Source organism: Cetorhinus maximus, chromosome 13, assembly GCF_964194155.1.
Source record: "Cetorhinus maximus chromosome 13, sCetMax3.hap1.1, whole genome shotgun sequence".
Taxonomy (NCBI): Eukaryota; Metazoa; Chordata; class Chondrichthyes; order Lamniformes; family Cetorhinidae; genus Cetorhinus; species Cetorhinus maximus.
The window spans coordinates 95,315-111,896 of record NC_135891.1 but is presented as its reverse complement, the minus strand read 5'-3'; the positions used below and the strand labels follow the sequence as shown (position 1 = coordinate 111,896).

At 43.5% G+C, this 16,582-nt stretch overlaps 1 protein-coding gene across 1 annotated transcript in view; it reads right to left on the bottom strand.

Moving 5' to 3' along the window:
• Positions 1-16,582, bottom strand: part of LOC144688331 (matrix metalloproteinase-24-like) — a 90,478-nt gene that overhangs the window by 36,113 nt on the left and 37,783 nt on the right. The window contains exon 2 of the mRNA XM_078554761.1: positions 3,394-3,542. Coding sequence (XP_078410887.1) covers positions 3,394-3,542 — 149 coding nt within the window. The remainder of the gene's footprint in view (positions 1-3,393; positions 3,543-16,582) is intronic.

The following is a 16,582-nucleotide window of genomic DNA, read 5'->3' as shown; positions in this document are numbered from 1 at the left end:
GACCTAGAATTGGGCAGACAGGGCATCATTTCAAAGTTTGCAGATGATAACAAAATTCCAAAATGTAGTAAACAGTGAGGAGATAGTAACAGACTCAGGAGATAGACAGACCAGTAAATGGGCAGATACATGGCAGATGGAATTTAACAAAGAGAAGTGTGAAGTGGTTCATTTTGCTAGGGAGAATGAAGAAGACAATATAAATTAAATGGTACAATTTTAAAGAGGTTGCAGAGAGAGAGACCTGGGGATATATTTACACAAATCATTGAAGGCGGAGGACAAGTTGAGAAGTTGTTAAAAAAGGCTTATAGGATCCTTAAATTTATAACGAGGGGCATCGAGTATAAGAGGGAGACAGTGGTTAGCAGTAATATCACCGGACTAGTAATCCAGAGACTCAGGCGAATGACCTGAGGGCATGAGTACAAATCCCCCAAGGCACCTCGTGGTATTTAAATTCAATTAATAAAATCTGGAATATAAAGTTAGTCTTAGTGATGAGGACCATGAGTGACTATCGCTGATTGTCATAAAAACCCATCTGGTTCATTGACGTCTTTTAGAGAAGGAAATCTGCTGTCCTTACCTGGTCTGGCCTACATGTGACTCCAGACCCACAGCAATGTGGCTGGCTCTTAACTGTTCTCCAAAATGGCCTAGCAAGCCACTCAGTTCAAGGAAAATTAACGATGGGCAACAGTAACACCCACATCCCATTAAAGAACAACAAAAAAGCAAGGAAATAATCCTAAATCATTATAAACACTAGTTAGGCCAGTGGCCAACTCTGGGCTCCACACTTTAGAAAGGATGTCAAGGGCTTGAAGAGGTGAGGAGGAGATTTAATCGAATGGTACCTGAGAAGAGGGAGCTCAGTTAATCTGGGGAAACTGGGATTCTTCTTCTTAAAGCTGACAAGGTTAAGGGAGATTTAACAAAGGTGTTAAAAACCACAAATGGTTTTGATGAGTTTTCACTGGCAGGAGAGTTGGTGACCAGAGCGACACAGATTTGAGGGAATTGGCAAAAGAATCAGAAACACAATGAGAATTTTTTTTAGTCAGTGAGTTATTACGATGTGAAAGGGCAGAGGAAACAGATTCAAAGGGCAATTGGGTAAATATTTGAAGGGGAAACATTTACAGGGCTATGGGGAAAGAGCTGGGGGAGTGGGACAAATTGGAAAACTCTTACACAGAACTGACACAGACACAATGTCCTCCTTCTGTACTGTAGTTATCTATGACCTAAACTGCTTTATCCATTGGCAAGTCAGCACCATCCATATGTTAATTTTCTGTTCTGTTAATTTGGACCAGGTCTTGTCAGTTCACTGAACTTCGACTTTAGTCCAGTCCCTTCATCTTTGACTCTTTTGTACTTTATCATTTCTTAACTGATTCCAGCTACCTTGTGGTCTCAATTTTCCAACTTTCCTTCATGTCTCAGTTATTGTCCCACATCATTTCCCAGAAATATGCACAAAACATTAATACACAAGATAAGATCACATGGAGTTAGGGGTAATATATCAGCTTGGATAGAGGATTGGCTAACCAACAGAAAGCAGAGAGTCAGGATAAATGGGTCTTTTTCTGGATGGCAAGCTGTAACTAGTGGGGTGCCACAGGGTTCGGTCCTTGGGCCCCAACTATTTACAATCTATATTAATGACTTGGATTCAGGGATAGAAGGCACTATAGCTAAATTTGCAGATTACACCAAAATAGGTGGGAAAGTAAGTTGCAATGAAGAAATAAGAAATTTACAAATGGTATGGACAGGTTAGGTGAATGGGCCAAAATTTGGCAGATGGAGTTTAACGTGGATAAGTGAGAGGTTATCCATTTTGGTTGGAAGAATAAAAAAGCGACTTATTATTTAAATAGAGAGAAACTTCAGAATGCTTCAGTGCAGAGGGATCTGGGTGTCCTCGTGCATGAATCGCTGAAAGCTAGTATGCAGGTACTACAGGTAATAAGGAAGGCAAATGGAATTTTGGCATTTATTGCTAAAGGAATAGAGTATAAAAATAGGGAAGTGTTGTTGCGACTGTACAAGGTATTGGTGAGACCGCACCTGGAGTACTGTGCATAGTTTTGGCCCCCTTACTTGAGGAAGGATGTAGTTACATTGGAGGCGGATCAGAGGAGGTTCACTAGATTGATTCCAGAGATGCGAGGCTTGTCTTATGAGGAGAGATTGAGCAGTTTAGGCCTATACTCGCTAGAGTTTAGAAGGATGAGAGGAGATCTAATTGAGGTATATACAATGCTAAAGGGGGTAGATAAAGTAGACGTGGAGCAGATGTTTCCCCTTGTGGGGTATTCTAGAACGAGAGGCCATAGTTTTAGGCTAGGGGGTGGTAGATTTAAATCAGAGATGAGGAGGAATTACTTTTCTCAAAGGGTCGTGAATCTGTGGAATTCACTACCTCAGAGTGCAGTGGATGCCGGGACGCTGCATAAATTTAAGGAGGAGATAGACAGATTTTTAATTAGTAATGGGTTGAAAGGTTATGTGGAGAGGGCGGGAAATTGGAGTTGAGGCTGAAATGAGGTCAGCCATGATCATAATGAATGGCGGGGCAGGCTCGAGGGGCTGAATTACCTACTCCTGCTCCTAGTTCTTATGTTCTTAAATTAAGCCATGCTCCTTTCATCATTCAATTCGAAACAGACTGAGCTACAACAGCTCTGGATGAATATGTACAACTGTATCACTTTTATTCCAGTCTATCCTGGGATAGTTCAAATCACTCAATATTACTACTCATTGTTTTTGCATCTCTTGAACTGCCTGTTGAGCTCATCCTCGATCCCATCTCCAGTGTTCAGCCTGTAATCCACACCCAGAATGATACCATTTCGTTAATTGTGTATTAATACAGCTCCATCATGAGAATATCCTTGCTTTCTAATATTGAGACAGCCTCCAGCATCCTTCTTCAATGCCATCACCTTACCTCCAATTTTCTCTTTGGCTTCAGAAAATGTTCTGACCAGGAATACCAAGTTCACAAGATTTTTAAAACAGTTTTTCAGATCAAAAATCCATTAACATTTACAGCATGGGAGCTCATTCAGCCCATTGATATAGAATATAAAAGCCTGCATGATGGGTAAATGTAATCATGACAATCGCATGGAGGACAAATGCCAGCATGACACTTTGGGCCAAATGGCCTGTTCCATATTGCCATATTTAAGCATGTGAGATTGCAGTCGTCTGTCTTTCCTCTGGATTGAGGGTAGCGAAAGGCCACAAACTCCATGGAGGGTTTGCATGAAGGCTCTGTACATTGGCTTAACTCTTCCCGCTTTCTAACTGAACATGGTACACTTGTCTAACTCGCCAGGGCTAGACAGGTAGGAAATCTGTCAGACTTACTCCACAGTGGTCTCGTCCAGCACTCCGGTGACTGGGATTCTGTAGAATCGCTGCATTGCTGCAATGGCAGCCTGCATAGAATGAGAGGAACGCATGGCTGATGTACGGATATCATTCGGCAGTAGGTATCCATAAGTCTTCAACCAATTCTGCAAAGAAATAAAAACGTTATCTAAACATTTTCTTTATCAAACTTGAGCCAAGGAGCAGAGTTTTAATCCATGTCTGAAGATGCTACTGAATAGTCACTCGGTTGTACAGAACGTGAGTACTGCTGAAAAAAAAAGACATCCTGTTGAAGCTTTTTGTCTTGCACTCATCAGGACAAATGCAAGAGTGCCCAATTCAAAGGCAGCAACAATTTATACTGCATGAGAAAAGGAGGTGCTGATTGGTTGGCCAGTCGGCTCTGATTGGTCGAGATGTTGCCATGGCAAATGCACCAGGGACCTATTGTCCCCCATGTTTTTATTTATTCAAAAAAAAAGAGCCACATATATTCATAGGCAGGGACCAGTCCTCTGCAGGCAAAAGGAATATGTCCAGACATTGCAACTTTTTTGAACACTATTTTGTCTTGTAGAGGTCAGCACACAATAAGTTAAAATAGATTTCGGTTCTGTTCAACAGGAATGCTTTGTGAAGCAGGCCTAAGGCAAGCCTGAGGGACTGAAGGAATGGGAAGGCCACTCATTCATGTCTCGAGGATCTGGGACATATTGTTTGGTTGCTGTTTATAGTAATAAAGTAATTGAAGAGCTTAAGTGGGCCATGTAACCATGGTAACAGAATCATAGGGAGAAACTGAGATGAACATAAGTGTATCTTCTTGGCTCCATGTTATCTGTCTGTCTTTTGACGTATTGTAATTTAGCGTTACCGTGCTTGGAATGTAGAGATCAAAAGTAGAACTGGTGTTTTAAGTAAACTGCTATTTGTTGTAGTCAGGCTAGAATTGTGAAGCGTGACATTTGAGTTCTCAGAACGAATCATAAACTCAATGAGAAAGAATTATACCAGACAATACAATATGAAAATGTGTCGGAATACTCGTATCGGATTGTGTAACACGAGCTTGTTAAAGACAAAGATCTGATTCTGCGGTCGTTACAACTAAAGCCCGTGTTTGAAGTTATGCAAGAATATAGAACAGGGAAGCAGCCAATCAGCTACAGTGACACACACACACAGAAACACACATGTACAAACTGTCACACACTTCCTGCTCACACTGCCCACGTTACTCACACATTCATCTATCTAACGGTCACTCTGAACACTGGCCACATTGAGATAATGAATGTTGTAGCTGGAAGGTTGACCTGGATGGGGGCAGGATTGAATGGAAGGATGCACTGGTTGCTGGATGTTTTGTGAGGGGTGATGGGTCACTGCTTGGACACAGCAAGGCCAGGCACAGGACACAATGTGACCAGTGTCCAGAGGTGCTGAATCTGTTGTCTTTGCCTTTCGACTGACTCTGGGACTTTGCTCATTCCTCTGCATTTCCTCTCTATTCTGTGGTTTCTAGGGAGATTCTTTTTTTATTCATTCATGGGATGTGGGCTTCGCTGGCTAGGTCAGCATTCATTGCCCTTCCCTATTTGCCCTTGAGAAGGTGGTGGTGAGCTGCCTTCTTGGACCGCTGCAGTCCATGTGGTGTAGGTACACCCACAGTGCTGTTAGGGATTTTGACCCAGCGACAGTGAAGGAACAGCGATATATTTCCAAGTCAGGATGGTGAGTGGCTTGGAGGGGAACTCGCAGGGGTTGTAGCTGGACACAGCAGTGTGTTTAATGGGGGTTCTGAGCTGTCTGAGATGTAAGGATTTACATAATGAAGATAAAAAGAATTACATTTAAAAATGATTAATTTGAATTAGTGCAACAGGAAACTAATGGAACAGCAAAAATTTTTAAAATCAAGAGACCAATCCAGAAGCAGCAAAACAGGAACCAACCCCGCTCTGGGAATTATTGTAGCCACGAGGTCAGCCTGAGCTAACGTCTAAGATCAGGAACAAACCAGGTGCTGTTAAGCCCTGAATAGCTGAGCTGTGCAATCCCTGTGAGGGTCGATACAAAGCCTGTTCCCCTAACTCCCTGTCCCCTCTGCTGCATGTCCTCATGTTAACCTGGTTGCTTCCTGTCACAGCTGAGGCTGTGAGGTGAAAATCCAATATCCCGGCCATCACAGCCCACATTCCTGAACAGCTTCTGTAAGTGTTGGAAACTCTGGATCAATGAGTCTCACACCAAAACTACACAGAGCTGCTTCTGTCCACAGAATTGAGAGTTTTTAAATTTCAGCCCTCGTGTGAAGCTGCCAGTTTTTTGTTGCAGTAAAGCAGCTCTTGTTACTTTTCTTGGAAAGCAATTTTCTGTTTTTAGAAACGGTGATCTTCCTACTCCAAACACAACTTAACAGTTTCACAGCTTTTTGCAGCGTCTGGTGATCCTGAGTGAATATAAATTAACCAGAGAAAGATTGGCAGAGACACAGCCCTCAACTCAACACCAGATACTGACCTCTGCAAAATACTGACCCCCCACCAAATAGCGACACTCGCCAAATATTGATCCTGCCACCCTCCCAAATACTGACCTCTGCAAAATACTGACCCCCGCTACCCTCCCAAATACTGACCCCTGCCAACTACTGACTCCGCCATCCTCCTAAATACTGACCCTGGCCAAATACTGACCCCAGTCAAGTACTGATCCCCACCAAGAACTGACCCCTGCCAAGTGCTGACCCAGGCCAAGTACTGACCCAGGCCAAGTTGTGACTCACGCCAATTACTGATCCCCACCAAGTACTGACCCCCGCCAAATACTGACACCTTCCACTCTCCCAAAGACTGACCCTGGCTAAATACTGATCCCCGCCAAATACTGTCCCTGACCAAACACTGACCCCCACCAAATACTGACACCCTCCACCCTCCCAAATACTGATCCTGCCAAATATCATTCCCGCCAAATACTGACCCTGCCAAATACTGACCCCCGCCAAATACCGTTCCTGCCTAATACTGCTCCTGCCAAATATTGATACCGCCAAATACTGATCCTAAAACTGCCAAATGCTGAGCACACCAAATACTGACCTCACCACAATACAGACCCTCCTCAATTACTGTCCCCACTGTAATACTGAAACCCCCAATATGGGGCATCACTACCTGCATCCTCAAACACCCCCAACCCCACTCCCACAAATACTGGGCACCCACAATATCCTTGCACATGCAAGAGGAAGATTGCAGGAATCATTGAGGAGCTGAGCTCCACTCTGTCACTGTGACACTGCGCTCAGGATGGGACATATTGACCAATGGGAACTCTGGGAGCTCTGTCTCAGTGACGATTAGAGAGAAACTGGTTAAACAACAGAGTTCCAAGTAAACTCTCCGAAATCCCATTGCAAATTATAATGTGGACACAAATCTGAAATCAGTGTGAGTGAATCCTTACTGACCAGAGTTATACTGTCAGACATGTTTCCTGGATTTAGAAGCAATTCCAAAGCCAGTTTCTGACTTCAGAACATGAACAAACTTGGGATATTGACTTCACAAACTGGATACCAGCAAAACTTGAAAGTGAAAATTAAGATTAATATGTAAGAACAATTCACAAAACAGAGACAGAATTTCAATATTCTCCACTGCTGATTATTGGACAGTCATTCAATGGCCTTAAATATAAAACTGAACCTCCAAAAACCCAAACACTGCCTCTTGATATAAAGAAAAGGCTGAAGGCACAGGATACAGTACAGGCTATGTAAAGGGACCTGACAACAGCCTAGCTGTACTACTGACAACTTATGCTCCAGAACTTGCTGTAATCCTAGCCAAGCTGTTCCACCCCAGCTATAACACTGGCATCCTCAGCCTAACCATCTTCAGTTGCTTCATCAATGACCTTCCTTCCATCATAAGGTCAGAAGTGGGGATGTTCGCTGATGATTGCACAATGTTCAGCACCATTCGCGACTCCTCAGATATTGAAGCAGCCCATGTCCAAATGCAGCAAGACCTGGACAATATCCAGGCTTGGGCTGGTAAGAGGCAAGTAACATTCGTGCCACACAAGTGTCAGGCAATGGTCATCTCCAACAAGAGAGAATCTAACCATCGCCCCTTGATATTCAATGGCATTACCATCACTGAATCCTCCACTATCAACATTCTGGGGGTTACCATTGACCAGAAGCTGAACTGGACTAGCCATATAAATACTGTGGCTACAAGAGCAGGTCAGAGGCTGGGAATCCTGCGATGAGTAACTCACCTCCTGACTCCTCAAAGCCTGTCCACCATCTACAAGGCACAAGTCAGGAGTGCGATGGGATACTCACCACTTGCCTGGATGAGTGCAGCTCCCACAACATGGGGGAAAGGAACAGAGGAATCTGGGAGTACAGATGCACAAATCACTAAAATTGGCGATGCAGGTTAATAAGACCATTATAAAAAGCCTACAAAGCATTGAGGTTACTACTTTCTAGAGGGATATAATTGAAAAGCAGAAGGTCTGGTTTCCATATTACAAAAAGAATATAGCGGCATTGGAAAAGATGAAAAAAAGATTTTTGAGGATAAGCTGGAGGCTGTCAGAAAAGACTGAGCAGGTTGAGAATCATTTCTCTAGAAGGCTGAGGGATGACCTGATTGTGGGTCTCTAAAATTATGAAAGGGTTTGATAGGGTAGACATGGCGAAGATGTTTCCACTTATGAAAGGAGCTGAACTTCAGGCCAGAAATGTAGATGGTCACCAATAAATTCAATGGAGAATTCAGGAGCAGCTTCTTTGACCAGGTGAGATTGTGAACTTGCTATTACATGGAGTGGTTGAGGCAAATAGTATAGATGCATATAAGGAGTAGATGGATAAATACATGAGGGAGAAAGGAATAGAAGGATATGTTGATAGGGGGAGATGAAGGGGGCGGGAAGGGGCTGATTGGCCTGTTTCTATGCTGGAAATCCTACGTAATCCTCTGTAAAACTCTAACTAAACTGCTGCCCTGAAGCTGCAAAAGCGTTTATTGCCCATTCCTAATTGTCCAACCCTAACTGCCCTTGAGAAGGTGGCGGTGAGCCGCCTTCTTGAGCTGCTGTAGTCCCTGTGGTGTATCTACATCACACGGCCAGCAAAGCCGACATCCTGTGAATGAATAAAAAGGAAATAAGCTTCTTGCTGTGTTCCACGATTGGACTTGGCTTTCCTAGCTGCTCTCCTACCTCAGGCTTTTAGTGACAGTAAATCATTATCTCCTCACTGAACTTTGACTGATCTTCAGTTCTAACATTTATGGCAGCCCACAGAATCCTCACTTCATGTTTACATTTGCCAAGATTGGTTTTCCCGATGGAAGAGCAACAATCCCATGCAGAGAGTCCACTCCTGCTAAATCCTGTCCCACTACCTCTAATGATCGCAGTGATTCCTGAATCCAGCTCTGAGCTAAATCCCATTTCAGTGTGGTTTCAAAATGGTTCACTTCCCCCAAAGGGGCAATTTCTTTATGAAAAGTAATTCATACATTTATACAGCAGCTACAGTATGGAGAAATATCCTCAGCTTTAACATATACACTGAGCTGGTAGAGGACAATGGGGGGGGGGTGGTATGGGGGAGGGAGTGGGGGGCAGTGGAGTGAAAATCATAGAGAGAGAATCATACAGAGAGAGAGAGAATCATACAGAGAGAGAGAGAATCATACAGAGAGAGAGAGAATCATACAGAGAAACAGAGAGTCATACAGAGAGAGATAGAATCATACAGAGAGAGAGAGAATCATACAGAGAAACAGAGAGTCATTCAGAGAGAGAGAGAATCATACAGAGAGAGAATATTACAGAGAGAGAATCAGAGAGAGAGATTCACACAGAGAGTTTGAGAATCATACAGAGAGAATCATAGAGAGAGAGAGAGAATCATACAGAGAGAGAGAGAATCATACAGAGAGAGAGAGAATCATACAGAGAAACAGAGAGTCATACAGAGAGAGAGAGAATCATACAGAGAGAGAGAGAATCATACAGAGAGAGAGAGAATCATAGAGAGAGAGAGAGAATCATACAGAGAGAGAGAGAATCATACAGAGAGAGTGAGAATCATACAGAGAGAGAGAGAATCATAGAGAGAGAGAGAGAATCATACAGAGAGAGAGAGAATCATACAGAGAGAGAATCATACAGAGAAACAGAGAGTCATACAGAGAGAGAGAGAATCATACAGAGAGAGAGAGAATCATACAGAGAGAGAGAGAATCATACAGAGAAACAGAGAGTCATTCAGAGAGAGAGAGAATCATACAGAGAGAGATAGAATCATACAGAGAGAGAATATTACAGAGAGAGAATCAGAGAGAGAGATTCACACAGAGAGTTTGAGAATCATACAGAGAGAATCATAGAGAGAGAGAGAGAGAGAATTATAGAGAGAATCATACAGAGAGAAAATCATATATAGAGAGGGAGAATCATATGGAGAGAGAGAACCATAGAGAGAGAGAAAGAGAATCATACAGAGAGGGAGAATCATACAGTGAGAAAGAGAGATAATAATGCAGAGAGAGAGATAATCATACAGAGATTGAGAGAATGATACAGAGAGAGAGAGAATCATATATAGAGAGAATCAAACAGAGAAAGCATCATATAGAGAGAGAGGGAGAATGATAGAGAGCGAGAGACATACAGAGAGGTGGAATCACACAGACTCAGACAGAGAGAGAGAGAGAATCATACAGAGAGAGAAAATCAAACAGAGAGAGAGAATCAGAGAGAGAGAGAAACAGAGATACTCACACAGAGAGAGAGAGAGAGAATCATACAGAAATGGAGAAAATCATACACAGAGAGAGAGAGAGAGAGAATGATACAGAGAGAGAGATAGAATCATACAAATAGAGAAAGTATCATACAGAGAGGGAGGGATTCACAGAGAGAGAGAATGATACAGAGAGAGAGGGAATGATACAGAGAGAGATAGAATGATACAGAGAGAGAGAATGATAGAGAGAGAGAGAATGATACAGAGAGAGATAGAATGATACAGAGAGAGAGAATGATACAGAGAGAGATAGAATGATACAGAGAGGGAATGATACAGAGAGAGATAGAATGATACAGAGAGAGAGAATGATACAGAGAGAGATAGAATGATACAGAGAGAGAGAATGATACAGAGAGAGATAGAATGATACAGAGAGGGAATGATACAGAGAGAGATAGAATGATACAGAGAGAGAGAATGATACAGAGAGAGATAGAATGATACAGAGAGAGAGAATGATACAGAGAGAGAATGATACAGAGAGAGATAGAATGATACAGAGAGAGAGAATGATACAGAGAGAGATAGAATGATACAGAGAGGGAATGATACAGAGAGAGATAGAATGATACAGAGAGAGAGAATGATACAGAGAGAGATAGAATGATACAGAGAGAGAGAATGATACAGAGAGAGATAGAATGATACAGAGAGGGAATGATACAGAGAGAGATAGAATGATACAGAGAGATAGAATGATAGAGAGAGAGATAGAATGATACAGAGAGAGATAGAATGATACAGAGAGAGAGGGAATGATACAGAGAGAGAGGGAATGATACAGAGAGAGATAGAATGATACAGAGAGAGAGAATGATACAGAGAGAGAGAGAATGATACAGAGAGAGAGGGAATGATACAGAGAGATAGAATGATACAGAGAGAGAGAATGATACAGAGAGAGATAGAATGATACAGAGAGAGATAGAATGATACAGAGAGAGAGGGAATGATACAGAGAGAGATAGAATGATACAGAGAGAGAGAATGATACAGAGAGAGATAGAATGATACAGAGAGAGATAGAATGATACAGAGAGGGAATGATACAGAGAGAGAGGGAATGATACAGAGAGAGAGAGAATGATACAGAGAGAGATAGAATGATACAGAGAGAGAGGGAATGATACAGAGAGAGATAGAATGATACAGAGAGAGAGAATGATACAGAGAGAGATAGAATGATACAGAGAGAGATAGAATGATACAGAGAGAGAGGGAATGATACAGAGAGAGAGGGAATGATACAGAGAGAGAGAGAATGATACAGAGAGAGAGAGAATCATACAGAGAGAGGGAATGATACAGAGAGAGAGAGAATGATACAGAGAGAGAGAGAGAATGATACAGAGAGAGAGAGAATGATACAGAGAGAGATAGAATCATACAGAGAGAGAGAGAATCATACAGAGAGAGAGAGAATGATACAGAGATAGAATGATACAGAGAGAGAGAGAATGATACAGAGAGAGATAGAACGATACAGAGAGAGGGAATGATACAGAACCTTCAGCCTCTGGCAGAAATGATCCCATTTCATCATGAAGCCCATCCCCTCCCTCACTGGCCCAGGTAAGTCACGCTGGATAATAGAGACAGTCTAGATGTGGAATTGATAAGAATGTGACTGAGAACTCACAGGGGAGTGAGAGGATGAGGTGTTGGAGGGGGAACGTGATGTGCTTGACTGGAGCTTAAGAGGTGTCAGATACTGGCAGACTCTGATCTCGGGGGAACAAGTGCTTCCCGAATATCAGCAGCACAGGAATACCTGGGACAGGATTGGAGGGATCACAGTCTAAAGCCAAGCTTTGCAGCTCCATCAGTGAATTCTTGTACATTGCAGAGCATCTGGGAGCTCCAGGCAACTGTCCACATGGCCCTCAAGGTGCAGACCTCCCCAGACAGAACCCCAGGGATACACTGAGGTATGATCTTTGGGTTGTATACTTGGCAGTATCTGGACATCCTGGAATTCCTGTCTTACCAGACTATATCCAATAAGCAATGAGGATGGGCATCACATGGTGGAATGTCAAATGGCAAACACTCCTTCATTTTTAGGGAATTTCCTCAAAGAAGAAACAGGCTTCAGGTTTTCCAAATAATCCCGATGAAACTTTAACTAACGTCCAATGCAAAGTGAAAATTGGAGCCTTGAATAAAGAAATCCAACAATTCACTATTCAGATCCCAACATCCACTTTCGTCAGCTACCACCCCTCTTATCCTCCTCTCATCACAACATCACCAGATCCAGGGCGCAAATACCAGAATTTGAGACTAATCACTTCTCGTGTTGACATCTCCCGATCAAGAGGCTGGAATTACACAAAACGATCTCACCATGTCCCAAAGCAGCTTACAGAGAGTCAAATACGTTTGGATGTAGTCAATGTTGCAGAAAATACAACAGCCAATTTGAGCACAGCAAGATCCCATAAACAGCAACAAAATAAATGATCAGCTAAAATCAGCTGATGAACTGATAAAGATTGAGTCCTGGACACAAAACAGAACCTCCATGTGCTGCTTCAAATAATGGTGATGAGATCTTGGAGAGATCCTGAGGGGGCAGATAGAATTTTGGTCCAAAGTTTCATCCAAAAGACAGAATCTTCAACAGTGCGGCACTCCCTCAGTACTGACCCTCCAACAGTACGGCATCCCTCAGTACTGACCCTCTAACTGTGCAGCGCTCCCTCAGTACTGACCCTCCGACAGTGCAGCACTCCCTCAGTACTGACCCTCTGACAGTGCGGCACTTCCTCAGTACTGACCCTCCGACAGTGCAGCACTCCCTCATTACTGACCCTCTCTCAGTGCGGCACTCCCTCAGCATTGACCCTCTGACAGTGCAGCACTCCCTCAGTGCTGACCCTTCGACAGTGCGGCACTTCCTCAGTACAGACCCTCCAACAGTGCAGCACTCCCTCAGTACTGACCCTCTGACAGTGCGGCACTCCCTCAGTACTGACCCTCCGACAGTGCGGCACTCCCTCAGTACTGACCCTCTGACAGTGCGGCACTTCCTCAGTACTGACCCACTGACAGTGCAGCACTCCCTCAGTACTGACCCTCCGACAGTGCAGCACTCCCTCAGTACTGACTCTCTCTCAGTGCGGCACTCCCTCAGTACTGACCCTCTGACAGTGCGGCACTTCCTCAGTACTGACCCACTGACAGTGCAGCACTCCCTCAGTACTGACCCTCTGACAGTGCGGCACTCCCTCAGTACTGACCCTCCGACAGTGCGGCACTCCCTCAGTACTGACCCTCTGACAGTGCGGCACTTCCTCAGTACTGACCCACTGACAGTGCAGCATTCCCTCAGTACTGACCCTACGATTTGGCACAGACGCTGGCTGTGTGGTGTGGGATGGACGTGGAGGGGAGGTGGGTAAATTAGGTAAACTCGCTGAATTATATTCTGCTGCTGTAGATTGGGCTCCTCAAAGAAACAGGAAGCTGATCAGAACCTGCTCTGGATGACAGTGAGAAGCACATTGATCTCCTGGACTAGGACATCATCTGTCAGTTTCAATGGGTTGCTCCTAATCTCATGAGGGCTCCCTCCAACCCCTTCTTCGCTCCTCCCCATCCCTTCTCTTATAAGAACATATGAAATAGGAGTAGGCCATTCGGCCTCTTGAGCTGCTTCTTCATTCAATAAAATCATGGCTGATCTTGGCCTTCAACTCCACATTCCTGCCCACTCCCACTTAATTCCCTGAAAGATCAAAAATCTGTCCATTTTGGTCTTGAATATACTCAACGACTGAACACCACAGCTCCCTGGGCTACAAAATTGCAAAGATTCACAATCCTTTGAGTGACTCTCTCATCTCAGTCCTCATTGGACAATCTTTCATTTGAAGCCTGTGTTCCTGTGTTCCAGTTTCCCCCAGCCAGGAGAAACATTCTCTCAGCATTTACCCTGTCAAGGTCCTTAGGAATTTTATGCTTTTCAATTAGATCACATCCCATTCCTCTAAAGTCCAGACAGCACAGACTCATTCTACTCAATTTCTCTTCATCCCAGAAATCTATCAAGTGAGCATCCCCCTTAAAACAAGTCTACCCTTCTTTAGGTAAGGAGACTAAGACTGTATGTAGTACTCTGGGCGAGCTCTCACAAGCACCCTGTACAATTGCAGCAAGTTTTCATTACTGTTATACTCCATCCCCCTTGCAATAAAGGTCATGTTATCTTTCTGTGCTGCATGTACACAAGGACACCCAGATCCTTCTGAATCCCAACATTTTATAGTTTCTCGCCATATAAAAGAAAATTATGCTTTTCCATTGTTCCTACTGAAGTGAATAAACTCCCACTTCCCCACATTATACTCCATCTGCAACCTTGTTGCCCACTCACTTAACCCGACTATAACCCTTGGCAGCCTCTTTGTGTCCTCCTCACAGCTTACCTTCCCACCTAAATTTACAAGATCAGCAAACTTGGATATGTTACACTTCTTCCTTTCACAAGTGTCATTAATGTAGATTGTAAATAGCTGAGGTCCCAGCACTGACCCTTGTGGCCCTCCACTAGTCACAGGCTGCCAATTTGAAAATGCCTCCACTTCTGTTTTCTGTCCATTAACCAATCCTCAGTCCATGTTAATATATAACCTCCCAATGAGCCCCAATGTTGTGTAATAACCTCTTGTGCTTTTTGAAAATCCAAATCCACTGCATTCACTGGCTCCCTCGTATCTACTTAGTTACAAACTCAAAAAACTAACAGATTTGTCAAACACTAATTCCCTTCCAACTTTGCCAAATTCTGTTTTGATTTTCCAAATGCCCCCAATAATAAAATCTCGCATTTTTCCTATGGTCTGGTCTGTAGATCCCCGTTTATGTCTCTCCCTCCTTTCTCAAACTGATTTTCTTTTCGTTTAAAGAGCTGTGGATTTTCAGCATCACCCAGTTGGTCCAAGCAACACAAGATGATGTATCAGAGGTGAACTCAGACTGTGACCCTGTGGGAGGAGATCCTCAGACCACAATCTCCAACAATAAAAACTCTGGGTAACTACTGCCTATATTCATCAACTTGCATTTGCTGCCTTCCTCCCTGTCGCTATGGAAACACTCTGCCCAATTTATTGCATCACATTTACATTAATTTTCAGTTCAACCTCTCTCCAGATGGTATCACTCTGACAAACTGCAACAGACAGATAAGGCAGCATGTATCTGGATCGCACCGAGATCTGGCAAAGCTGCGATTCCCCTCCTGAAGGTACAGGCTCACATTGTTCTATGGTTAGAACGACAGTTTACCAGTCTCTGCGCAGTGACAGCGAGGATAAGGTGGTTAACTGATGAAACTGAAGCTGGCTTTCACTCATTAAAACTCTCCTCTTCCAATCATTGATCCCAGGACAGTGATCCTGCTACCTAGCCCAGGGAGAGCTGTGACCACTTACACATCTCCACGTGTTTCACAAACGTCTCTCAGCAAAGTCAGAACCTCATCCGTTTGGCTCCTTGTAATTCTGGCCAACATCAATACATCTTGGGACTTCTTATTTCAATCAAGATTCTCAAATCCTCCAGGTTTTACCTTTCATGATGTTGTATCTTTACTGAATTTATCACTTCTTTATAGGAAACATTACAATGCGAGAAATTCATTTTTTTCAACCGGTTTCTATCTTTAGGCGCTATGTTCAGCAGAGACTCCTTTATCAGGAAGAATGAGGCGCTTCCTTAACTAAATCCACCGCAACACAAATCATTCCAGAACACAGAGACAAACAGGCTTAACTAGATACAAAGACACTCAAGCAGCTAGTTGGTGTTAACTTGCCCTCTATCTCACATATTGTTCAATCCTTCCTGAAACACATTCACTTGGCCCAAGCCCCTCTAAACTCTCCGTCTCAAAAACTTTCCCTAATCATTTATTGAATAAAATTTTCCAACTCAGCTGAAATGATTTATGGAAGAAAATAATTCCACGCAGTGTGTGAAAGGTGCTTTTGAGCGAGGACAGGTAACCTTCCTCAATTGCATTCATCATGACCAGACCTGCAATCATCACTATATCCCAGTTCAGGTCCCAATGCTGTAAACTCCATTTTAAAGAAGCTGTTTTAACTTGGGAGAAAGCTCAATGCTGCAGCTTGGACAATGTTTTGTGATGCTTTTAAACTGTGTGTAATTCCTCTGCTCCTCCCCCACCCGAGGGCAGGCTCTGCCCTCACAATGCCCCAACTAATACCCCTAATACTCCTTTCTGCTGGGTGACAGTGGGTGGGGATGGGGAGCTGTTGCAGTAACTGATTTAGGTGTTGCAGGAGGAATGTGGAGCAAGAATGAAAG